This window comes from Pelecanus crispus, chromosome 1 (genome assembly GCF_030463565.1).
Source record: "Pelecanus crispus isolate bPelCri1 chromosome 1, bPelCri1.pri, whole genome shotgun sequence".
Taxonomy (NCBI): Eukaryota; Metazoa; Chordata; class Aves; order Pelecaniformes; family Pelecanidae; genus Pelecanus; species Pelecanus crispus.
Window position 1 is genome coordinate 8,766,312 of NC_134643.1, and position 26,472 is coordinate 8,792,783.

The 26,472-nt window shown below is 41.3% G+C and overlaps 2 protein-coding genes across 3 annotated transcripts; both read left to right on the plus strand.

Annotated features, from left to right (window-relative positions):
* The first annotated feature begins 534 nt into the window (after nt 1-534).
* On the plus strand, nt 535-14,323 carry HSPA14 (heat shock protein family A (Hsp70) member 14). The gene is made up of 14 exons (XM_075719309.1): nt 535-591; nt 871-951; nt 1,043-1,125; nt 2,147-2,195; nt 3,022-3,115; nt 3,236-3,326; nt 4,506-4,610; nt 5,425-5,586; nt 6,507-6,662; nt 7,968-8,070; nt 10,342-10,557; nt 10,963-11,136; nt 12,132-12,202; nt 13,787-14,323. Exons 1-14 carry the CDS (start codon nt 535-537, stop codon nt 13,863-13,865), a joined length of 1,521 nt encoding a protein of 506 aa, XP_075575424.1. The 3' UTR covers nt 13,866-14,323.
* Nucleotides 14,324-15,249: 926 nt separating this feature from the next.
* SUV39H2 (SUV39H2 histone lysine methyltransferase) lies at nt 15,250-26,411 on the plus strand. 2 transcript variants are annotated; one of them, XM_075710537.1, is made up of 7 exons: nt 15,250-15,268; nt 16,392-16,537; nt 17,530-18,201; nt 19,948-20,094; nt 21,689-21,818; nt 23,305-23,420; nt 25,443-26,411. In XM_075710537.1, the coding sequence occupies exons 1-6, from the start codon at nt 15,250-15,252 to the stop codon at nt 23,412-23,414; spliced, it is 1,224 nt and encodes a 407-aa protein (XP_075566652.1). In that variant the 3' UTR covers nt 23,415-23,420; nt 25,443-26,411. The 2 variants fall into 2 exon arrangements, with proteins under 2 accessions (XP_075566652.1, XP_075566644.1); XM_075710529.1 differs by lacking the exon at nt 25,443-26,411 and having other exon boundaries at nt 23,305-24,565.
* Nucleotides 26,412-26,472: the final 61 nt, after the last annotated feature.

Genomic DNA, 26,472 nt, shown 5'->3' on the forward strand with positions numbered 1-26,472 from the left:
ATGCCTGGTCGGATTATGCACAGTCAGCGCTTCAGGTTGACTGCTTCGCTAATAACTGCAGCACTTGGGTAAGAAAATATTTACAGCGTCTCCACGTGCCTCATTGCCTGCCATCAGACCATGAGAGAAGCCACTGACATAAACCACACGCCCCAGCACACGCATGAAATAGCTTCGCTCGCCCTTCTCCATTTCAGCCTCCATTTCCCCAGTGCTCGGGGCCCTCTGGGCTTAGACAAACGGCAGCCGCGCGGGCCCCGCGCGCCGCCTGCCGAACTCCCCTCAGCGGCCGCTCGCCGCCAAGCCGCCCGCGCCGCGCGCACGCACTCTGCCCCGTTGCCATGCGTGATGACGCCCCTCTCTCGATTTTTCTCGTTGGCCGCTCCGCCGATGACGGCACCTCCAAGTGCGCCTCTCCGTGATTGGTTTGCGAGAGAGCGCGGCGCGGGCTTTGATTGGCGGCCGGGGAGAGGAGGGGAGCGGGATTGGTTGGGAGCGCGGTGCATTGTGGGGCGGCGGGCGCGCGTGGAGCTGATGGCGGCCATCGGTGTTCACCTGGGCGCTACCTGTGCCTGCGCCGCCGTCTATAAGGTGAGGGGCGGAGGGGCTGCTGGGCCCGCTCCGCCCGCCCCGCCCGCCGTGCCCGCCGTGCCCGGGGCGGGACGAGGGCGGCGTGGCCGCTCGGGAGTCCTTGCCGGGAGGGAGGGCCGTGCCCTGCCGTGCCCTGCCGTGCTCTGCCGTGCCCTGCCGTGCCCTGCCGTGCCCATCTCTGTTCCCTCACGGCGCTGCGGGGGTCGCGCAGCGAGTAAAGCCCTGACGGGGCGCGGGGTGCCCTGAGGGGCGGCTCACGGGTGATGCCTCTGTCCGCAGGATGGCCGCGCCGACGTGGTCGCCAACGACGCCGGGGACAGGGTCACTCCTGCGGTCGTTGCTTTCTCGGAAAGCGAGGAGGTGAGGCTTCCTTTCTGCGGAGGTGGTTTGGAAAGGAGGGGAGCTCTGCCTGTTGCTCACTTTTTTTTTTTCTTCTTTATTTTTCATTCAGGTTGTTGGCTTAGCTGCAAAGCAAAGTAGAATAAGAAATATCTCAAACACTGTAGTGAAAGTAAAGCAGATCCTTGGGCGAAGGTAAGAGAACAAGTGTGAAAGGGAAAGTGAGAAGTTCAGTTTTCCCCATTAAAGCTGGTCAGTGAAACATAGCCTCAGCACTGGTATCGAAGGTGTTTTAATCTAGTGTGATAGTAGTTAAGTTGACTTGGCGTTGACAGAAGAGTATGTCAGATCTTAAAAATTAATTACATTATGTACTTCTTATTCTACATTTCATTCCAGGAGTAAAGAGATGCGGAGTATTTTATATCAGAATTTGGGAAATCAAATTGTGAAATTTATTAGCAAGTCACGTGTATGTTTTTGATATATACTTAAGTTGCTTAACTAAAATGTCTTTTTGTTACCTGGATGTTTTCCTGTGGCTAAAATCCACTGTGGTTTTAGTTGCATGAAACTTTATATTGCCTTTTGTTGCAATCATGAAAGACGTTGACGTAATGCTCGTTGTGATTCTTCAGTTAGTGGAGCTGTGACGATTTGCACTGGCAGTTACAGTGATACTAGAACTAAGCTTGCTGGTTTAGGTCTGAAGTCAGAGATGTGACAAAACTTTTCAGTGGTAACCTAGCTGTGTGTTATTCCTCTGAAAGGAGCTGACAAGATGATGTCCATTCTGATGTATTTCTCAGCATATTTCATACACATAACTTGACATAGTTAGTAGAGGATTAAGGGTAGTCAGCTTATTGCTGCCACGTTATTTCAGTCAATACAACAAAAGTGCCACTATAAATCTTTTATAATGCTTATTGGGGTAGCACGTTAAAAAAATGTGTTGGTTTTTGTTTTCCCTTTTGACTAACTAGTAGGTATTTTTTTCTATCATTAGTTTGGGGAAAGGCGATTTAAGGCTACCAGCAGTCAGAACTTGGGTTTTCTTCTCCTGTATAAATATATCCATAGAGTGGAAACAGAAATTTTGGTTGAAGTATAGCTTCATATGCTGTAGTCATTATAAGGAATACCAGCAAGATGAATTTGTGCAATTATCCTTGAGCATGTGATTTATTTTGTTATTTTGAATTTGTCTGGACAGCTCTGGCGACCCACAGGCAGAGAAATATATCGCAGAAAGCAAATGTTCAGTGAGTATGATCTAGTTTTTCTGTTGTTCTCAGACTAACTTGTATCATTTTATACTGTTGTTCTTGGCATTGTTGGTGCCACACCATGCGTGTGTTCCGTAGTGATGAGCTCTCATTATATGAGGTCCATTTGCTGCTGTATAGAATGTTTATCTTTTTTATAAAGTAGAGAACTTCACTGTGTTCTGAGATCTGCCATCATAATATAGTCCAACAGAAAAATTATATGTATCTCTTGGCCAGTCTGATTTTTAATATATTTGGGTAATAGCGTTGTGGTGTTTCTTAGCACTGGTAGAAGATGCTCAGGTTCCAGCATCATGTGATAAAAAACGCTTCACCACCTGATTTAGTCTCAGTGTTTAATTTAAATAATACTGTGCTTGTTACTAGAAACCTTTTTGCAAAACAAGAGGAAAAATTATCCTGGGAAATACGTTCCTAAAGAAGGAATGAGCCTTTTCTGGTTTTTGACTGTTTGTATTAACAGGCTTATGTAGATTGTTGTTATTTTTCTTAAGGAATGTAAGCAGGCAAGTACTTTTGTTCTAAAAATTGCTTTTGTACTGAGGAAAACTGCTTAATAGAAAAAGAAAGTCTGGAGTCTTTAAGTCCATATCAATGTTACTGTCATGTCTGTTGGATAATAGAAGGGGGTTTTTGTGATCTTTGATAAGCATCTTGGAAGCATTTATTCTCTTGTAACTAATGCAGAAAGCATTTACACAGTCCCATGGTTTTTACTTGAGCAGAAGCCAAATTAACATTACTTCTTGTTAATAACCAAATTACGTATTTAACAAAAGTATGTTGGTTTTGCTTACAGATAATTGAGAAGAATGGAAAACTTCAATATGAAATAGATAATAAATTTATTAACCCAGAAGATGTGGCAAAACTAATTTTCAGTAAAATGAAAGGTATATAATAAGTAAAATCATAATATGTTTTAGTTTTTTAAGCTGTCCTCATCTTTTTAAGATGTGGTATATTGGTTTTTTTGCTTTTAATCAACATGTTCTGCCTATGTTTATAAACAGAAACTGCTCAGTCTGCATTGGGTTCAGATGTAAATGACGTTGTTATCACTGTACCGTTTGATTTTGGAGAGAATCAGAAAAATGCCCTTGGGTAAGAGGATTAAGATTTTTCTGTTATTTAACATGCCTAAAGCAGACTGGCTGGCAGATCAGCAATGGGAATTCTGCTGCTGGACTTCAGCTTGCGACTATCAGTCAAGACATTGGGATGCTATTTGAATGGGGAAAATGTGAAAGTAGGAGGTAAAAAATCCTGACTTCAGAAACTTTTCATGGAATTTACTGTTGTAACCAAAATGAAATTCTGAATGAACTGAAGTGAGAGGGAATTTTGGTATCATCAAGGATAGAATGTCATTTCAGATGTGTTTATTTGTAGTGGAACTTCAGTGTCTGCTTTGAAATGCAAATAGCTTTGAAATGCAAATAGTTTCTCATCCCTCTTCCATAATTTCCCATCCCTTCATACAACAGTACTCACCAAACCAAATGGCATTTCATGACTTTACTGAGGACTTTTATCAGAGAGCAGGTCAGAATACACACCAATATTCTTCTTGGAAGTTCTGCTTTGAAGTGTGGCTGTAAAAGTTCTTTCATATGAAAACATAAATAGGCTTAAAGCTGTGCGTAACTGGCAGCATCTGTTTCTGTTTTCTAGTATGTAGAAGCCATTATGTTGAACTGTCTTGAAATACTTAAAGCACACTTAAAGTTGGTCATAGAATATTAGTGAGCTGGGTAATTGCAGTATGTATAATGAAACATTCTATTGCTTTGCCATACAAGTTTCAAAATAACTTCAAAGTGGAGGAAACAACTTGTAGGGCAGTCCCAGGGTTACTGAAGTTTCAAGAAAACACATAAAGAAAATGTGAGAAGTGGGGTGCGGTAACTTGATTTGGAAGTAAAAGCAATTTTCCTAGCGTGGTATCTGTTGAAATAATGTACCAAGAACTTTTAATACCACACCTGAAGATAAGTTAGCCAGTTTGACTGAGGGTGGAGTTGCTGGTTTTTATGGGGCATGTAGACTGATACATCTGTGTTTTCTTTGATAATAAGCACACAGCAGATCCAATTACCTGAAGAACACAGTAGCGACTGAACTTCTTGATACCTTTCTTTTCCAGTCACTTTGCTTTGTTAATACTATGTTGTAACCAAGTTTTGAGTTGGTGACACATGTAGTTCAGATGAAATCTTAATAGTGTGTGTGACTATAGTGAAATATTAAAGTAAAATGAAATGCTGTTATGCCTTATCACAGGGAAGCAGCTGCAGCTGCTGGATTTAATGTTATGAGATTAATTCATGAACCATCTGCAGCTCTCCTGGCTTATGGAATTGGCCAAGATTCACCCACTGGGAAAAGGTAAAATCCTAATATTTTACTGCTTAAATTTAAGCTGCTGTACTTAAATCCTGAGAAATCTTAAACGAGGGAATGCTGTGTTGCCTTAGCAGTCAATACCAAATTAATGATTTGAGGCTTGTTCTTTTTTCTCTCAATAAAACCAATAACAATTTAGAAGTTGTAAATCCGTAGTGTTTTAAGTCCCTTCATTCTGGTTTTTATTTTTTTAGAATTGTCTTCAAAGATTTGTCCCCAGATTCTGTCTTGCTCCTTAATGAGCTGATTGGCTGGAAGAAAAATGCATCCCTTCTTAAACAGATTGTGGTATAGCTAGTTTTTAATTGCGGGAGATGGGGTTATTTTACATGTGGTAGAAGAACTAAAGTCAAGTTCCTGGGTTCAGTAGGTGCATTGGGTTTCCCTTATGACTATTCAAATAATTCACAAGATGGCACATAGTAATTCACAAAATGGCAAAAACTGCTGTCAGTGCAAACATGTCTTTTTTCTTCTTGATTGATTTTTTTTTTACCCTTCTCATAGAATTCTTGATTATAATCTTGAATGTAATGTTCAGTTCTGAATTGTGTTGTAGGAAAAACATTGGCTACTCTCACTGTGTGAAACAGACTAATTTTGTTCTTTAGGGAACATTGCCAAGTAGTCAGTGGTACTAAGATGCATTAAATACAGACACCCCAAATCAAATTCTTTTGACAAAACTGATTAAAACCTGCAATACATTATATGGTGGTCATGTTTTTAGGAAGTGTGTCAAACATAACTTTAGGTGGCTTGTATTAATACTACTTTTTTTTTTAAACCATGGCAGCAATGTGTTGGTTTATAAACTTGGTGGAACATCGCTTTCTATCACAGTCATAGAAGTAAACAGTGGAATATATCGTGTGCTTGCTACGAACACAGATGACAGCATTGGTGGAGTTTGCTTCACAGAAGCTCTAGCACAACACCTAGCTTCTGAATTTCAGAGGTGGGTTTTGAATTCCAAGCATGTTGCTGTTAGGACAGGAGCTTCATTATCTGATGCTTGCTTTAAAAAAAAAAAAAAAAATTATATTAGGTTGTCAGATCTAGTAGACTGACTGCGAGTGAAATGGCTCAAAGATATTAAAGGAGCATTCAGTTGTTGGGGGCCAAGGAGGAAGACTGGGAAATACTTGGTTTTGGGTAGGTGTTGCCTGAAGTTGGTGTTGAACTATAAGGGCTCAGCTATGAACTGTTCTGTGTTTTAAGTGATGTATGTGACTGCAGGCTGGTTACCTCCTTTCAGTCACCAGTTCTAGGGGTGGCAGGGAATTCACCTGTGTGAGTTTTGTTTGTTTTTCTTGTTGGCATGAAGGACTGTGGCAGGGCTTGGGTCATCAGACTGAAGTCTGTATGGCACGTCATCCTGTGATGAACAAAAATGAAAAAATGCATTACTGTTAGCTCTAGTGATTTTGAGATCGTCAGTTGTGTACTGTCACAGGAGGAGATGTTTTGGATGAAACATGCTATTCTGCTGACATGCCTAATGTTCAGTGTTCTATTTCTTAATCTGTTGTTAAAATTACTTAACTAACTTAACTTAACTAAAGGCCTTTTCTTGCTGTTCCTTGCAGTCACTTACAGGATTTGTTCAGCTGAGAAACTGTTCAGAAAGACTGAAATCTGTATGATAAACGCTAATGCCTGAGTTCAAGGTGCCTCTACGCAGTGTTCTGTAGTTGAAACTGAAATAGCCACTTCTATTCTTTGCGAGCTTTTAATAGTGACATTGTAGATAATACTAAAATGTCTACAGAAAAGAAGTTCAATAGCTTTAACCTGTTTTTCCTTTCAGGAAGTTAGTGTTGTCACTCAAATGCCTGCCTTTCTAAACTGTGCTTTTTTTTTTTTTTTTAAATGTAGGTCTTGCAAACATGATATCAGAGGAAATCCCAGAGCCATGATGAAGTTAATGAACAGCGCTGATGTTGCAAAGCACTCGTTATCAACCCTGGGAAGTGCAAACTGTTTTGTAGATTCATTGTATGATGGATTGGATTTTGATTGTAATGTGTCCAGGTAAAACAAATAGTGAAGCTACTGCTTTTGCATAAAACTGTGCTTGAAATATTTCTAGGGGGTATTTAGGATGTTCGGTAAGCTTTGATTTTTTTGTGGCATAAATTTTAGAAACAGAAGTCAGATAGAAGACAAAACTTGCTTGCTTGCAGCTTTGTTTCATATTGATGGTTCTGTTGTGATGTGATCTGTAGTAGTTAGGGTGGTAATACTAGCAATGTTGCCCTCATGGTTAGAAAATGAAGTGTGAAATGGCACAGGGAGACCTCACCTTTGGAGTCTGGTTGTTGATGAGAGGGGCATAGATGCTGTAGTTACTCAAGGTGGGAGGGTGTTTCCCCCTATTATTGTTTTTGTTCTTGTTTTTTCCTTAAAGAAAAGAAGACTTTTGGACTCTTCCAATGAGCTCCAGAGTAATGTGATAGGAGTTGTGGAAGTCTTGATGTTGCCTCTATTTGACAGACGGAGTCAAAAGATGTTTTCTTTTTGTTCATACTGCTGTCCTACTCTAAGTCTTTTCTCTCTTGGAATGATATCTTAATGAGATGTTTAGCTAATTTTGATTGCTCTCCCAGTCAGCAGCAGCTCTAGCAAAATGAAACAGACTTTTCAATTCCAGAGCTGTGCATCCACTGCTGCAGCAGTTGGATCTGGTAAAATAAGGCACAGTATGTTTGCAAGCGTGAGCAGCAATGCTGTGTAATTTGTTTGTCTCAGTTTTGGATAAGGATGGTAGTCCTGTGGACTAGTGTTGCAGAATTTGACTTGCTGTATTCATACAGAGTAAAACTTCATCTTCAGGCTTGAAAGCCCAAAGCAAGCACAAGTTTGTTTTTCACTTTGCTTGAGTACCTACTCCTTGTGTGCAAATCGGGACACAGCTTGATTTACCTCTGAAAATTCAAGAGGCACATTTGAGTCTTTGTGTCTCCATTTTAAAGATGATGAAGCAGTTCCAGGATTTTTGCTTCTTTTTTTCACATCTGAGTCAAGACAACAATGCTGTCTTTTGTCAAGACAACAATACTGTTTTTTCTCTAGAGTACGCTGAAGAAGAATGAATGTGTGTTCCATGTAGGTGTTAATGATGGAATCAATAGCACAGTTATTTTCACAACAGCAACAAAATCACTTCTGTGAGATTAATAATTGGGAAATAAGATTTAAAAAAAAAAATCCCTTAGTACTTGGTGTAGCTGGTATGTAGAGAACCAAGTATATTCTAAAAATGATTGTTCTTCCATTGCAGGTATTTGTCTCTAATGGATGAGATGACACTTCTTGAATTTTTTTTTTTTCTTCTAGGGCCAGGTTTGAACTTATCTGTTCTTCACTTTTTAGTAGATGTGTAGAAGCAATTAAAAAGCTCTTGCAGCAAGTTGGATTTACAGCAGATGATATTAATAAGGTAATAATAGAAATTATTTGTGTGTAGCATGCTTTATAACTCCACGAGGAGAATATTTATGGGGCCTGGTTTCCTTGCAGACTGAGATTATTTCATGATGTGTTTAAGCATTTTTGGCTCAGATACAACGAAGTATGTAGACTCAAAACTTTTGAACTCCTATCTTTGCTTTGATTTCAGTTTTGTGAAGTTAAGTATAAGGTAGAGTCAGAGTCAGTGATGTGTTTTTACTGCTGTATATTGAGTAAACGGTAGAGGATTTGTCTCTGGTGTGTTTGTGTAACTCTTGGTAGAGCTGAGGATTACCTCTAGGTTTAGTATATAGACTTCCTTCTGCCTTCACTGAGCTTTGGATGGGGTTTTCTGACACTTCTGAAGAAAGCCTGAGTTTCGACTCTTTTTCTTACGAGTTGAACACCAAGTGTCTACTTGGTGCCTGCGTTCTTCCTTGTAAGCTTAAACACAGGAACATATTAGATGCCAAACCATAGTGTGTTTTAATGCCAAAGATGGTGAGTAAAGTAGGAAACACTACTAGGTTCATTCAAATGTCTTTTTTGCTTTGATATAAGAGAGTAACTTCAATCTCAACCCCTCTGCACCTGTGTGTGGCAAATAGTGCTGCATTTATTCCTGGTGGAGTTGGCGCGTAACTTCTGCAGCAAAAGTTAGCTGGTGCTTTTAACGATACTTGATGCTGTTTCAGAATCTTCATTAATGTTTGCTGTGTCACATCTGAATTTCACTGGTAGGATAATGAAGTATCCTAGGCCATTGTTCAGAGAAAGTCTTTTGTTTTCTGGTGGCAGTATTTTTTAAGTGGCCCAATGTGCTGTCCTCTCAGGCCTTAATGCTTTGGGGGGGGGGGGCGGGCAGGGGCACTTTAAATGTAAAAATAAATGAACCTAATTTACAACTCTTAAGTTATGTTTTACGTGAAGAGAAGTGGGAATTAGCTTTGTTTCCAGATCTGGTTTATCTCCACAAAGTTGCTGTAATAAGAGAATGTTTTTAAGTGTGTTTTTTTTCCTCTTGCGCAAGTTCAGTAAGTGGCAGCTGGTTGTCAGTGACATCCCTCAGGATTTGCTACTGGGGCTAATACCATTTAATGTCTGTATTAATAACACAGATGATGGGGTAGCGTGTGCTATCAGCAAGTTTGCAGGCAGTACCAAAATGAGGGGAGCAATCAGTATCACTGTAGGTCAAGGCTGCTATTCAGAGGGGTTGAAAAAGGCAAGAAAAATTTATATAATAGAATACTTCAGTTGGAAGGGACCTACAGTGATCATCTAGTCCTCTGGAGAACATCACAAAGATCAACAAAGACAAATGTAGAGTCTGGGATGGAATAATTCTGTGCAGCAGGACAGGCTAGCAGTTGCTAGAAAGCAGCTTTGCAGGAAAAGACTTGGGGGTAATTTCTATTCACTTGGGGGTTCTAACAGGCAGTAAGTTTAATAGCAGTCAGCAGCGTGCCTCTGCAGCAAAGGCGGCCAGCTGCGCGCTGGGCTGTAATAGCAAGGGTGTAGCCATGGGCATAGGAGAGCATTTCTTTCCCTGTTTGGCTTTTGAACAGGGTGTCCAGATACAATCTCATAATTTTTGGGCTTCAGGAGGTGAAGGGTACTGACTGGAGCCAGTCTGGGTGTTTGCTCACCTGTAAGAAGACAAGGCTCAGGGAAGACTAGTGCTGCCTATAGTTACTTGATAGGAGGGCATACATGAGACAAAACCTGACTTACTCCTTACTGTGGGTGCATGATGGAAGGGTGAGTGGCAAGCAGCACAAGTTACAACATGGAGAAATTTTAGATACCAAGAAAAGAATTTGTAGTGTGAGGGTGATCATATGCTGAAACAAGGGCCCACAGAGTCTGTGGGATCTATATCCATGGAGATAAGGTCCAGAGCAGCCTGTTGTAACTGGACCTGTCCTGGGCAGGAGGTTGGACTAGACTTCTGGAGGTCCCTTCCAGTCTTGATGTTATTTTATGATGAATTCTTCAATTTTTAAAATGTTACTTAATCTAGCTGATGTTTACTATAAGAAACACATTTTCAAGGTATCGTTTCAAACTTACAAGCTATTTCCTTGAATTTCAAATACAAAAGTAACAGAAGTCGAGCAAAGATGGCATCAATTTTTACTTCAACAGCTACAGATGATAAAATATCCCAGAGCAGTTTGCGTTTCTGTATTGCAGATTGACACCTGCCTGTTTTATCTGTCAGAAGAAAGATTTGAAATCATTAAGGCATGTTTTCCAGGTAGTCCTGTGTGGTGGGTCTGCTCGAATCCCAAAGCTGCAGCAGCTGATCAAAGACATTTTCCCAACTGTGGAATTACTGAATTCAATTCCTCCAGATGAAGTTATTCCCATTGGTGCCGCCATAGAGGCAGGAATTCTGTTAGGGAAAGAGAATCCTTTGTTAGAAGAAGAAGCACTCTTTATTGAGTGTTCCGCCAAAGATATTCTTCTTAAGGTAAGGCTAAAATTATTTAACTTAGAAAATCTTACTGCTGCAATGAATATACAGCACTACTTATGCATGATTGATGTTAAAGAAACTGTATTGTTTTATTATTAGTTCTACAGATTGACTATTGATCAGCAGTAAGTGGTAACTTAGGTTTATTGATAAAAAAATTGACAGGAGAAACTCCTTGATTTTAAGGGGAGATAAATTGTGTCTCTGCTATGTTTTAATAGCTGGACTTCTTAATTTATTTATAGGAATGCCTTTTTTTTATACTTGATGGTATGGTACATGTGCCAGAGAGAATGAATCTATGAATCTTGGATTTCTTTTCTTATGGAGCTGTTATAACACTTCCAGCTCACTAACATACTTAGAGAAAGGCATGAACTTTCTTTTTTCTTTTTAAAGGGAGTAGACGAGTCAGGGGCTGACAAATTCACAGTGCTATTTCCATCAGGGACACCATTACCAGCTCGAAGGCAGCACACCCTGCATGCTCCTGGAAACATGTCTTCTGTGTGCCTTGAACTATATGAGTCATTGGGGAAAAGTCCCATGAATGAGGAAGGTAAATTTGCACAGGTGAGTATGTATATATGGTCATATGCACTTTTAATATCGATGACTGGGAAATCAAGTGCATCAGAGGAAAAAAAAAAATTAAAACTAAAACCAATCCCACCCCTACCAAAACTTCTTGTTACAAAATTAGAATGACGTGCATCTCTTCAGGAATGGCTTTTAAGCATTCTTCTAAAATGTGTTATGAAGTACTGAAGCACTTTAAGAAATTGAAGTCTCCCTTTTGAATTTCTAAATGGCTGAGTTTGATATTTGGCACTACTGTAGTAAGCTCACCTGGCATGAGAGATCATAACCAGTCATTCCAGTAGTACGTGGATCTCCAAAATTTTAGAAATAAAACTGCTGGAGGTTATGATGTAGCTAGTGTATGTACTGTTGGTTACTTTCTGATCTTCCTACATTGGGCAGGTTCTTGGTATTAAATACCACATTTGATTTTTCACAGTGGTAAGATGATATGACTAAATCCTCACCCGATATAAAGATATGACTCAGGAGTCAACCTACTGAGAGAACACAGCTTGTTTGAAACGGTGATGATGTGCTTACCTTGGCTTCGGTGCACTTACAGCATCAGGGAGGGGGCAGATGTGGCTGAAATGGATGGAATACTTGAGAAAATTGTTATTCCACCTTGGTTCCGGCCAAAGATCTTTAAGGGGATAGGGAAAAGATGTTACCTGATAATTACAGAACTGATCCTAAGTAAAGGAACATGCTTAGCTCTTACTGTAGTCTGTGGGAGTTGTAGGTACTACAGCTATCTTAGTGATAGACCTTGGAACAAAAGCACTGAAACAGTACTGCAAATAGCTAAAAATACATAGATTTGCACTACAGATGAATGAAGTCCACTAGGGCATGCTTTGGTGTTGAATTATTAGTATGAGATGCTAAACAGAATGAGTTGTGCACCTTAGCTATTGTGTCACTTCCATTAAACTGCTGTGCAAGGATTTAGAGAACTTTAACGTCTTTTTTTTTTTTAATAGATTGTACTCCAGGATTTAGATAAAAAGGAGGATGGCCTACATGATATACTAACTGTACTCACAATGAAAAGGTACCCAAAATATTTGTTGTTCTGCTGTTTAACTTGCTATGTCACACTTCTTACAAGCACTCTTTTCTCCTGTTACAGAATGTGTAATTTTGTGTTGTGAAATTTCAGCATTTCATTGCTTAGAGGGCTGTGTCCTAGCAGGGGTAAATTCTGTAGGAATGTGTTTTTTATGCAGTACCTTCTGTGCTGTCATTGTTTGATTCCTAAAGAAATGAAACTTAACACAGTTGTATAGATGATTTTTATCAACTTTTGAACTGCTGATCAGTTTAACCATGCTTGAGAGCAGTTGATCTCAAGTTTCCTGTGAAAGGGCTCGGGGAATTCTGTTGAATGCCCACACTCTTAAGAAAGACTCAAGTACAATCGGTCGTTATTAGTTGCTAAGGAATCCATGAAGGACTTCTCCTGTGCAGCACTTGTGATGAAAACCTGTGGCTCTGTCTTTTCAGAGACAGGGTTGTTAAGCATGAGAAACAACACCACGGGAAATCAGGCTTCATAAATCTACTTTTTACAGAATTACCTGGTTATTATGGGAAGGTATGAAGTATCTTATAGCAGGGTGGGGAATGGGGATGACACTATATTGAAGAAACATCTCTTTCTTAGGTCTTAATAGAGGTGCTTGGGATCATTTGAAACAGTCAAAATAGTTTATAAAGATATCAGAAGGTGGAATTCTAAGTAGTCAAAGTATGTTTGTCTTCTGAGGACTGTCCTGAAGTTCATACTGCTTTTCTAAATAATATGAAAGTTGTCTAGATGTTGCTGAAAAACGAAATCCCTACTTGCGATTTGAGTTCACAGTACTTTGTTTTCTTATGTTAACTATCAGGTGTATTAATGCTCTGTTAATAGACTTCACCTAAAATACCTTGTTAGTCATACAGAGCACTTAGCACTGATAAGAAAAACATCTTGGGGGTTATATATGCAACTGTGTAGTGCAGAAAACCTGCGTTATTTTAAAGGGTTTTTTAGTAATATTTAGGTGAAAAAGATGAGGGAAGGTTCCCTAGAACACATCTATTTCTATCTAAATATTACATGTGACTGTTGTATGTCTAGATGAAGTACAATTCAATATTGTCTCTAATCCGTGGATTTTGAAAATTAGGGGCTTCCTCCTTGAAGGAGATCCTTGGTATTTAAAGACTATTACTACTTTTAAAAAGTCAAGTTCTCATGCTTTGAGAAGACATGCTTATCTGTTGGTTGCTGTTACTCAGAGCTCTCAACATGAGTATTTTGAATAATATTACTGTATATTCAATTTACTAAACCTGTACTAAATGAACTTAGTTACAATATTTAAACATGTTCCTGAATCTGTTCCACCATATGTAGAGAAGATACATGCTTTAATGGAGAGCAAGAAGTGCCTATCTAAATACTCAATAAACTAAACTTAATTTCATAGATTAATTTTGTCTGTGTTGAAGCATTTTCTTCCCTGGATATTTTGATGCTCATCTTCTTTCCTTTTGTTTGCATGAAGACTTGCTTATCCTCTGGAACATGCTGTCACGTACCAAGTGTTGTGTTGCGATAGTCCTAAACTTACCTTTCTCTTTTATCTAGGGATGGGTCCTTGCATGTTACCTGCACAGATCAAGATACCGGAAAGTGTGAAATCATCACTGTTGAAGTGGCGTCATAGTCCCTTTTGAAAGGCAACATTTTTCTAAGTTGATTTTTGCCTCTCTTTCTGCGAAAGTGGTGACTGTCTGAGATGTCTTTAATGATTCTTAGAGGACTGTAATAAACTGAAGTAAAACATTAATTTGCCACCAAGTCTGTTTGGAGTAGAAGGAGCGTGGTGTAAAATATTAATCAAGACATGCAGACAGCAGAGCATTGAATTATCAGCGCCTGATTTAAAAAATGCAAAGGGCAAATCCTCATGCCTGTGGTTCAGCAACAAGCGTGTTACATGGTCTGAAGTTTTTTTTTTCTGTGGACTGATTGGGTCATGTACCCATTCAGCCACATCATCTGCGGCTTCAGCAGCATAACATTGAACCAGCAAGAGCTAAACCGGTGCAAATCTGCTTTCTAAGTGTACCAAATTGTACTGAAGTCCTGCGTGGTCTTGATGTTGCCTGAAACCGTGGAGGTGATGCCCATTTGTGCTGGATTTTTTTTTTTTCTGGAGTTACTGTAAGATGGTTTTGTGATGTTACCTGAAAAATGTGTGTAAGGGTTATATCTGCTTATTTATGTGTTAATAAAATATGTTTTTTATGCAGATCCTGGCATCCTCCATTCTGTGTGGCACTGTTCTAATCTGTATGTCTCATATTTGTTTGGATATAAGCTGGTGGCTTTCATTTTAGGTAGGGGAGTAATAAGAAGGAGACAGAGCGGGCAAGTGTAGTTACAGGATTTAATGTGCAGCTAACGGGGGACAGTTCAGCCCTGGGGCCAGATCTTACCTGGTGAAGCATTCAAAGTGACACAGTAGAGCCTCAAAATCAGAGAGAAACTAGAGCAAGGATTTGAAGAGCACTGTGGTCAATTACCTGGTTTTAGACAGGCTTCCCTAATTGTCTTGCGTTTGCAGAATGTGTATTTCGGTATTATTCATACCTCACAAAAGCAACAGATACTGCTTAGCATAGGTAGAAATCTTACTGCGTTCCAAGGCACTGTCGGTACGGTGGGGTTACCAGCCTAGGCGCGGGCTGTGAGTGGAGGAAGGGCGGGGAAAGCTCTGCCTCCCTCACCCCGGCGCTTCGCACCTCTGCAGAATAACTGAGCTGTTGCCCAGTTCCTGCGTGAAACTTCTACAAGGGGTCTTGGACCACGGAGCCCCATTGGTCTCAGCCGGTGCCATGAAAGAACAAGGAGAAACCGCTTCAAATCTTGCCTCGCTCTCCGCAGCCCGCCCGACGCCGGCCGCCCCGCAGCCGCCCCGCAGCCGCCCCGGCCCCCACCGCGCCGGCGCCGCGCGCCCCCCGCCGCCCACTTCCGGGGGCGGGGCGCAGCCGCGTGGGCCTGGAGCGGGGCTGGCGCCTGCGGCCCCGAGCGCGGCCCGCTCCAAGATGGAGGGCTGGCGAGGAGGTGAGGCGGCGGCGGCGGCGGCGGCGGCCGCTCGGGCGGTGGCGGGGGACGGGGCCGCCCGGGGCGCCCGGCTCGGGCTTCCCCTCCCTTCTCCTTGCGCCGGGTGGGCCGAGAGGGAGGGGCGCGGGGGGTGAGGGGGGGCTCCCGTCGGCGCCCCGCGGCGGGGCAGCCGCTGCCAGCCCCCCTCGCCCGGCTCCGCTCGCACCGCTGCCGCCGCTCGCAGCCGCCCGGCCGCGGCGGGGCCCGCCGGCGGGGCGGGGCGGGCCGGGGAGCCTGCCCGCTGCCCGGGAGGGGCTGGGGGGAGGGCGGGGAGGCGCCTGAGGTGAACACGGAGCGGGGTGGGGAGAGGCGCCGGGGGGCCCGGGGCGGCCGCGGGAAGCGAGTCCGCCGCCCCCTCCCCGCCTTTCCCAAACTTGTGGCGCTGCGCCGCGGAGGCGAACTCCTGCGGGGCGGCCCCTTCCCGGCCGGGGCGGGGGGGCCCGGGGCGCTGCCGACGGCTGCTGAGGCCGGGGAGCCCCGCCGAGCCCCGGCCGGCGCCCAGCGCGGCCCCCGCGGCGTTGCCGGGCTGCGGCGGGGAGCGGGCCCTCGCCGGCCGCTCGCCGGCCCTCGCCTGCCGCTCGCCGGCCCTCGCGGCCCCTGAGCGCTGCCGAGCTGGCCCGGCACCGCGATCCTTCTGGAAGAGCGCGGCGGATCTCTCTGTCCTCGTCCGGTCACCATGGTTGCATCGCAAGTGCTCGATTCCCCTTGGCTACCTACAGATACTTGGCGGTCTTGCGAAAGAATGGAGGTGTCCTTGTGGCCGTAGTGCAGTGACGGGATGCTGGACTTGTAGGAAAACTACTCGGTTCTTAGTGCAGCTTTCACCTGTGGAAGTCTCCGCCCCCCAAAATATTTGTTGCTGTTTATAAATGTACGTGCTGTGCAGAACAAAGGTGCAGGGAGGGAGTCGTTGACGTGCTTCGCTTTACCCCTTGGAGAGGGTTGAGTTTGAGACGCTGTAGTTGTACAAGAGACTCACGGAATGCTGTCACAAATGATCGTGTGGGGACTCTGGGATAAGGCGTAATGATTTCAATCTAGCCGAGACATTAAATAGGATTCTTTACCAATTTTCTTATTGTAGCTTGGTATGTGCCATGTCTAGCTTCACTTGAGACTCTCCAAGAATTATGTAGGAAGGAAAATCTCAGATGTAAATCCATTGGAATCTTCAACAGGAATCTAAAGAGTTATGAGGTGGAATATTTGTGTGACTACAAGGTAGAAGAGGTAAGAGAAACACAGACCAATTTGATCACTCTTTCAGCTGAAATTTGGAAGTGAGCCGAAGGAAGTTTTGCTCATAATATAAAGTAGCAGGCTGTGAGGACAAAGCTCTTGCTGATGTTGAACGAAACATCTTTTAAACTTTGACCTGTAAACAGAAAGCGGTATAAGTACTGCTTTCAGTATGTCAAAGGAAGGTCTTTTTCTGAAATTACAGAGATGTCAGATTATGAAATGTTTCACCTTTGCGTATCTAGAAGTTAAGCAAAATGCTGATGCTTTTAGGTTGTAGCTTGGTATGTATTATGGTGCTTCTCCTTTATTTGCAGGTAACAGTCTATATTTCTCTCTTGACTGTTGTAGTCTGTTTGATGAAGAGTTAGGGCCATGTGCTGCAACTGGATTCCTACGGCTTGATCGTGCCAGTGAAATTCAGTCTCAGGATTTGGCCTTCTTAGAGTTATTTGGCCTTTTTAAAATAAGTACAAAATGTATGCTCCTTGATTATAAATAAAATATTACGTGTGTTGAATGGATTACTTTGGGAGGATGGTTGATACGACAAATAGTGTTTTTTAGAGATTTTTTCAGTAAGCTTAGAACTTTTTTTTTTTGTTCTGTACGTGATACAGCTACATTCTGCCTGTACGTATGAGTCATGCAACTAGTTAGTATAACTTACCTAACAGCCCTTAAGAAACTAGCCTCCTCCAGGTATAATGTTAGTGATCAAGGTTCGTCCCGGCTGTTTATTTCTTTGCCCCTAGAGATGATATGTGAAGTATCCAAAGTTGTACTCTATGTTAATTTGCAAACAGAAAACTTGATTTTTCTCTTTTTCCCCAATTCTAATTGTTATGGGGACATCAAGACCTTCAGCACTGTATGCTGTTTCTTAACTCCAGAGCTCTTTTGTGTTTGTCTGTGTACTCTGTGATGCTGGATTTCGGCAAAAAGAAATGTGGCTGAATCTATATCTGTTTCTGTATTTCAAGGGCACAGAATACTATCTTGTGAAATGGAAAGGATGGCCAGAATCTTCAAATACTTGGGAGCCTCAGAAAAATCTGAAATGCCCATTGCTTCTTCAAAACTTTCTTAGTGACAAGAATGAATACTTGTCTCGGGTGAGAGAAGGCAAAGCACTGAAAGTGAGAAACCATGTTAAAGCTTTGAAACCTGCGGTTGCAGATTACATTGTAAAGAAGGCTAAGCAAAGAATAGCTCTGCAGAGATGGAAAGAAGAACTCAACAGGAAAAAGAATCATAAAGCAATGATTCTGGTAGAAAACACTGTGGATCTTGAAGGCCCTCCTTTAGACTTCTACTACATTAATGAGTATAAACCTGCTCCGGGAATAAATGTAATAAATGGAATAACGACTGGCTGTGAGTGCGCTGACTGCCCCGCTGAGAAGTGCTGTCCAAAGGAGGCTGGTTTTATTTTGGCTTACAATAAACAAAAGAAGTTGAAAATCCAGCCCGGCTTGCCCATCTATGAATGCAATTCATTTTGTAGGTGTGGGCCTGACTGCCCTAATAGGATAGTACAGAAAGGTACACCGTATTCTCTTTGCATCTTCAGAACTAACAATGGCCGTGGTTGGGGAGTAAAGACCCTCCAGAAAATTAAAACCAACAGTTTTGTGATGGAGTATGTTGGAGAGGTATGTATTTATCTCATGTAGATGAATTATTTACAGTATAGGAAATGTTGGAGAAAAATCTTGATGAGCTTACTCTCAGTCTTAACACTTCTTGACTTCTACTATACAATAGATTAGTCTACTTTTGAGTAGAGGAATACAGAAAAAATGTATTGTCCAGAATGCCCTCTATTCCAGGGCAATTGTAAAAGGTTGAGTGTAAAGAGAATAATCCTGTGTGTTGCTAAATGATTATTTTAGATATGTGCCCTAGTAGTATTTCTAAAGGCAAGTCCTTCTTTTCTTTCATGGCAGTCATATTGTTCCCTGATCATCTTTATTATTGTAGTTTTTGCTGTTTCCCAGGCACAGACGTTACCAGACTCCACACACCCAGTCTGTCAGTCCCTTTCCTGTTTTGTCTGAACTTCTAAGCTAGTATTTCCAAACATATTTATTACTTTTGATTAACATCAAGAATAAGACTTGTAGTATGGATGTTACCTGTTTACTTGATCTCTTACTATTTCAGACAGACGTTTCATGTTATAAAACACAGACCTTGAGTTAGTCTCGAGATTTTGTATTGCCCTGTGTTTATCTGGTTCGGCCTCTGCTCTGCTTCAGGGCTCTTCACGTCGGTAGCTCCTGGCAGCCTCTCTGATCCCGTCTGTTGTATTTCTGCCACAAGTCTGCCTTGCTACTAAGTTGACTCAGAATAATTCCTGCCGGCCCTTCGTACAAATGTTTATGGTCTTTATTGTATTTCCTCCATCCTTCCTGCCCCAAATCATCTAACGTCTCACGGTTGTACCTTTCTTGTAAAAGTACAAGAGATCAGTCATGCAAAATAGCTCTGTTGAGGGGTTAATGCAGAAAGGCGATTATGTAATTTGTTGCCTAAAGGAAAGAGTGTGTATTTACCCTTTCACCTGGATCTGCTTATTCCCTGCTGCTGAATAAGTTCTCAAATTGGGAAAGATTTTAGAGGGATTTTTTGTCCAGTTCCACATTTCATATCTGTCATGCTGACAAACTGTGATTGCTGAGTCAGCACAACAGAATACGTTCAACGCAAAGGGGTGTAGATGAAGTTGTTTAAGCTGTTGCTTCTGTCAAAAGTGACTGTAGTTCTTCTCTTCCTTTGGGGAGTTTATGGATTTCTACCTTGTGCTGAAACATGCTAGCCTAATTCCGTAGATTCAGCTGAAGGGATGTATCTGTCTTAAGTTGTCATGAATAGGATCTTTCATTGCTGTCAAAAATAGCAGGAAGAGGTGCTTCTAGGGAGGGAGGAGATGAATACTGGACTGTAAATATGACTGGGTTGTAAAGACTGATACCTGTTGATCTTTGCCTGTGCAAAGGGAGAAAGTTGAAATTTTATTTTATGTGAAGTAAACAAGGCTTTCTGGGTCTAATGAAAAAATTGTGTGTATAGAAACTTCAAGTAGAAACAGTTGATTGTATCTGTCATCATCAAAACTTGTAATAGAAGGTGCTGATATTTATTTTCCTGAGATGAGGTAGCGCTGTGTATCAGCTGTAGACAAATTACATCCAGAGAAGCCTCAGTCGCTTATTAGTTTAGCTGTATGTATGTATGTATTCTTTATTCATTAGAGATGGAATGCTATTTCAACAACAAAAAGCAAATGTGATATTTACTAAGTAAAGTGGGTTTTTTTCCTAACTTGGTTGTGATTTTTGTTTTAATTTAGTAATAGTTAATAATATGATGCAGGTTTCTTTTTTCTCTCTTTTTAGGTGATTACAAGTGAGGAAGCAGAGAGACGAGGCCAGCTCTATGACAACCAGGGAAATACATACTTGTTTGATTTGGACTATGACTCAGATGAATTTACAGTAGATGCAGCTCGATATGGAAATGTGTCCCACTTTGTGAATCACAGCGTAAGACCTTGTTTTGTATACTAAGAATTTGGAGAATTATCCTAATTGTGCCAGAAATATCTTCTATTGTAAATATTTTCTTACCATATTCACAGTTTTTCTTGAGTGGTTTGTTTCATGCCAGCACGGTCCAGTCAGTTAGATGACATAATACATAGAACGGAATACTTAGCCTTACTCGGAGTAGGACTACCTACAAAAATCTGGGAGTGAGATGCTGCCTGCAGTGGGCAGCTGGTAGCACTGGGGTTGTCACTGACTCTGCTCATTCTAGACAACCAAAATAGGGTTGGTTTGGGTGTGGGTTTTTTCCAAGTAACTGAAAGACGCGATGCTCGAGAAGTACTTAATAAAATTAGTGAATTAGTGAATGATAGGAATTGATGCATTATTTTGTAGCAGGGCAGGATGGGGGGTTATGCCGAATGTTGTCCTTCAAACACTGGTAGAGGAAAAAATTGAAAATTCCTATGCTTTCTTTGGTGTTTTTCCCTTGTAGATACCTTTTTCCCCCCTCATATCAAATCTAAACTTGTAAAAGCACTCAAAAGTAAATTTTAAATGGGAAATTTTTGTAGTGTTTTATTTCCTGTTCAACTGAAGTACCTAAAGCAAGCAGGCTGAACTGCATCTGGAAAGGAATTGTGTATCATTCCCGAGCTAAAAATTACTGTTTCTTTCTGATGTAATATTTGTGAGGTATGCAGTCAGTGTTTACAAATACAGTAAATTCATGTCTTCAGCTTTGTGAGCTGATGGCGTTGGTATTTCATGTGGGCTTGACAGGGAGAAGGATGAAGAAGAGTTTTGGATACAGCCAGTTGCTCTTCACTTTTGGAAATCAGAGTGAAGTATTCTCACACTTCAGTGTGAAGTTAAACATCTGACTTCATTCCTGGTTCTTTAACATGGGATATATTTCACTCTTAAAGAGCAAAAAAGTGCACAGAGTTTTACAAACCATCCCAGTCACTACTGACTTCTGACACTTAATCCAGAAAAACCGATAAAGTGGTTTCTAGTTCCTGCTTAGTGTCCTTGATCCTCCCCCTGCCACCTAGCCCATAGTGGATAATTCAGAAGCCAAGCAGGTTAGCAGTTGAAAATAGAAATTTGTTCACAGTGTGAAGGTATTGTTTCTGGCCTGGAAGCAATGCTTAAACCTAAACACAGAATGCTGAGTGAGTGTGGCTTGGAATGCTAAGTTGGTTTTTTTTCTTTGAACTTTAATTATTTTTGTGGGTTTTGTAGGTAAATACTAACCTTAGTATTTACCTACAAACCTTTGTTTGTCATCTTTTGAAGGTACCATATTGTTTTTTTAATCGGCTGTTGCATATTAGTGTAGTCTATGTACTCTGTAAAGGTTGCCTTCTTGAAAGGACTCAGCCCTAAGCTATGAATGTTCTCCTTTAACATTTAACGCTATTTCAAGAATGTAATTTGTTGTTCTCTTCTGAAATCCATTTCAGACTTCTGTCACTGAGAGAAGAACCAGTTCTTGCTTTCCTGTGACCTTGGTTCACTTAAACACTTCAGTGAAATTTATTGTGCAGTTTTCTTAACAGAGACTATGTAAATTTTTGCCTTACAGTGTGATCCAAATCTTCAAGTCTTCAATGTATTTATCGATAACCTCGACTTGCGTCTTCCTCGAATAGCGCTGTTTTCTACACGAACCATCAAGGCTGGAGAAGAGCTAACTTTTGACTATCAGATGAAAGGTCTGCAGATTTTAACACTGTTCTTGCAGGAGGTTTGGGGCACTGGCGAGTTCTGTTGCAGCCTGACTGATGTTAGCATTTCAGGTCAGGCACTGCATCTCCCTAACACAGCTCTGTGGATTCTAGAACAGACGGCGCTCACTGAGGTGTAGCACCGACAGGGTGCACCCAGAAGCTTTTGTGGGCACCTCTGGTACATTACCTCCTTCAGTGTTCCTGGCTCACACCAAGGGGTTGCGGTTGGAATGTCTGACGAGGCAAATTATTTTGAAGATTTGTCACAGGAATGCCCAAAGGAATGGTCAGGCTACCATTAAACAAAGCTTTCCTTTATTCAAAGGTATTTACATGGCATTTCACGTAAACTATTTTCAAAGTAATCTGCTAGTGATAGTTACAAAGACAGTTGTAACAGCTGAGCGGTCTAAGGCACCATACATTTGACTCCGGATTCTGGTGTCTGTAGGCCTCAGTTGTGGATGTAGGTCCACAGGATGTACAGATGTTTAGGACAGAAGAAGAACAGTCTGAAGTTTACTGCCGTTTTGCTAGGCTGGATGCTTTGATCATTATGTGGAGACTTCAGGAAACAAAGTTCTTGATGAAATACGATCAGCTCTTTGATAATTAAGAAAGTAATTTTTTAGAGTGGGAACCATCATTCACTGGAACAACCTCTCCAGGGAGGTGGTGGAGTCCCCACCACCGGAGGTTTTTAAGATGGGATTGGACAGGGTCCAGTTGCCCACGAAAGGTTGCACCAGTTGATCCTTTGAGGTCCCTTCCAACTTGGGCTGTTCGGTGATTCTTCGATCACTGATCTTTCATTCAGTGTTCAAGGTCAGGTTGGATGGGGCTTTGAGCAACGTGATCTAGTGCAAGGTGTCCCTGTCTACAGCAGGGGGTTGGACGAGGTCGTCTTCAAAGGTCCCTTCCAACCCAAACCATTCTGTGACTTAATTTTTTTTTTTTTTTTTTTTCAGTATAATAAAAAATTCTTGAGGTTTGGTGGCAGGGGTGTGGTGCGTGTCCAACTTTGCGTGCAAACCATTTATCCACAACAGCGATGTATTGTTGGCCCCACTACTCAGTTTTCAGAGGAGCGCATCTGTACTCCAGAGCTGTACTTCCTTGTAGAAGCTCTCTTTAAGTGCTGACAAATTGATCCTACTTAAATCCTTAAAACTCCTCTTTCTTGTGGTGTCTGCAACACTAACGTTCAAGGCAGGCTGCAGTCTCAGCCAGCCAGTGTGGATGCAGACCTGAGGGTACAAGGCTCGAGTTTGTCAGGCTTTGGATTCTGACACGTGCGCTAGGTCTGCTGTAAGTAGTCGTAATGTGTGTGTCGGTAGAACTGGAGTATAGCTTCACACACAATTCTTTTAAGAACTGGGGTGGTAGAAGGCTTTTTGAAGCCATTTGAATACTTAGCACAGTTTCAGTCTGTCTTTTAAAACTTCTTTATTTGTGTTTATCTGTGTTACAGGTTCAATAGATCTGACGACAGACTCTGCTGATGGTCTTAGCCCATCCAGAAAGAGGATCAGAACTGTCTGTAAATGCGGAGCTGTGTGTTGCAGAGGCTATCTCAACTGAGTTTGGGTATCCAAAGTCACAATTACTTTGTTCTCTTTGAAATGTGTTTTAAGAAGACTCTTCTTTCACACATGCATTCAAGTATTCTTACAGCTAATGTAAATAAGTACAGTGAAAACAAGGCATTACGTTTGTAATTGAAATGGCATTGGCCAAAGAAAGAGATGTAGTGTTTTGGGCAAATACAGAACTGATAATGGGGATTAAAAATTGATTTTTCTAGGACTGTTATTTAGGAAGCAGTAAAATGTATGCTAAGAAAACTCTCTGAAATGTACCTTGATTTGAATATTTGAGTGAGAGCTTACAGCGGTAGGCTTTTTAGGAGCTGATGTCAGTGGGACAGAGTGATGTTATGTACGTTCTGTACCTTGAAAAGTCTGGAGGCATTTGATTTGAATGCTAAATCATAGCTGACAGTTCTTTTGCTTTTTTGTTGTATAAAGAAAAACTTCAGGAGATTAGCAATAACATTTATGGCACCAGGGTGAAGGATTAAGGACAGCCATCAGACTGTGTCTAAATGAAGGTTCACAGGAATGCAAATTGTAGAATGTCCATTGAACTCCACACAAGTAAAGCAATTGGCTTTAGCAGGTTCCAGATGTAAGATCAAGGTCTCGAACATTTTTAGCTGATGTTATTTAGAAGTTTTACAAATAGATTTTTTTTTTTTTCCAGTTGTTACGATTTTTAGTTAGGATGCTATAGGAGGTCTGCAGTTCTACAGAGAATTTGTAAATACTGGATTATTGGTAGTAACATACGCTGTTTGTTTTCACTGCAGAAATTTGGCAGTCATTGCTGAAACAAATTACTGGCTACAGTTTGGAAGTAGATAAAAGAATAGGGAGAGCAGCCCGTTGTCTAACAAAGCTGACGCATTACGGAGATATGCTCAGTTATCTTTTAGGTGAAAAATACCCTGGGAATTGATTTGTATTCACAACTGGTTTTGATTAAGTTTTTACATACTGTGACTTTTTTTATCTAGTGACAGACTTTTAAGATACTAGGCCTGTTTTTTCTTGTTGCAAAAATGTTAACTTCAGTGAAGTTAGACTAGGGGTGAGTTTACCCATTTGCTGTAGACATTTGTGAGGTGTTCTCGAATGTAAAGGCTGAGAAATGTACTGTTCTTCAGCTGCTTGAGTCTTTTTTTTTTTCCTGATCATCTTAAAGTTGTCTCGATCTATTCATAATGTATGCTAAGTTTTGCTTGGCTTCAGAAACACTGAAGAGCCGTTGATGTAGGTTACGAGTAGAGTTACAGCCACGGTCCATGCTCCAGGGATGATTTAAGTGCTTTATTCTCATGGATTAAAAGCTTGTAAAACTTGCATATTGCTTATAAATCATGTAAATGTTGATAGGGTCAGGCAGAATAATGTTGCTCCATAAATGGATGCTTCATAAATGTATGCTAGCTATGTATCATAGGTCAGCTGGTTACCTTTATAAGGTGCACAGCTGTTGGCTCAGGTGAATGAAGTTGAGTACCCAGCATATAACTGTTTACTTAATTTGTTAGAAAATGCCTTAAATTTCATGTTAATTACTAGCACTCCAAAAAGAGTGTTTCAAAGGATAATACAGGTTGGTTGTTCATTAAGAAGCCCAGTTGCATTTGCACTGAAGATCCGGCTCTTTGGCAGAAAGTGAAATTTTATATGCTACTGGTCAAAATCAGTTTCACGGTTGGGGCGACGAGTGTGGGCCATTGAAAGTGCTGTGTGAGTTTTGTAATCTGCAATACAAAGAGATACACGTTGAAATAGATACTTTATATTGTTTAATGAATAGGAGGAAGTTTGCTTCGATTTAAAACTATTTGATATTACCAGGCTCACCTGTATCCACACACTTGGATAAATGCTGAATCTAGTCAACTTCTATCATGCCACATCTCTGATGATTGTTTTGGGTTTTTTTAATATAAAGTAGAAGTGGAATGTGGAGCGTTAATGCTAGCAAACTCCAGATGATCTTGCATCATTTGGAGTCATTAGTGCTTTCTCTTGCATGTAGCCCGATTCAGCGATGCATTCCACGTGGATGGAATCTGCAGTCTCCAGCTCCTTAATCCACTGCAGTCTGCAGCCTTGCCTGTGGGTACAGGATGGCGAGAGTGGCTGCGGCAAGAAACGGATTCCTTACCAAATCGGTTTCTCTGGCCTCTTCTGTACAAGATGACACAGGGCTGGTTTGACACTCGTTTTGTCTATCTATGTCCATGCCCAGTTTCATTTAAAAATGGCAAGTAAATGCATTTTAAAAGATAAAAGTCTTAAAAGTTGTACTTGAGTTCAGTGTCTGCCGTTTTCCCAGGGCAGTATATGTTACCACCAGCATTGGAATAACACTGCTGTTCTTTAAGGATATGTGTGTTACCTCTTGTGTGATAAATAAAGGACCGTTAATTTATGTTCTGGGAGGTAACAGTATTTTGTATTTATTTGAACTAAACCCATGTACCCGGTTTCCAATTTAGAGCCTTGAACAGTATTTTATATTTTACGTATTCACAATGCATTTGGATTGCAGTCAGTGAATTAGTTTAATGGGACACTGTGTCACTTTTAAAACTCCTTTTGCTGTTTGTATGAGTGTGGGGGAAAATTGCCAAGTTGGAAAAGGAGAAAAATTTTCAGTTTCTTAAGGAGCCTAAACCAGCCTAGCTTCTGCCTTTGTTTTGCTTTGTGGCCTGTTAGCATCATCATGGCCACCAGTTCAGTTGTGTGTATGCACTTCTTAGAGACTGGTAGCCTGTGATCCATCCTCTAGCAGTTCATTTTCTGTTGGGTTCTTTTGTCTGTTTCTTTTGGTAGCAAAACTAAAGCTGCAGGGTCACCTGTAAGAAAAGCTATTGTCTAGTTATTTAATCTCAAAGTTAAGTCCATCTTTTGGTTATTTCTAATGTATATTTTAGGACTGTGTACATTAGAATATGCAGTTTGTAAGCTCAGGAACATTTTCTTTTCATAATGTGTGATCTCTAGTATTGCTATCTTCCTATAGTTTTTGATAAAATAAATTAAATTTAGTTTTTCTCTTGTTG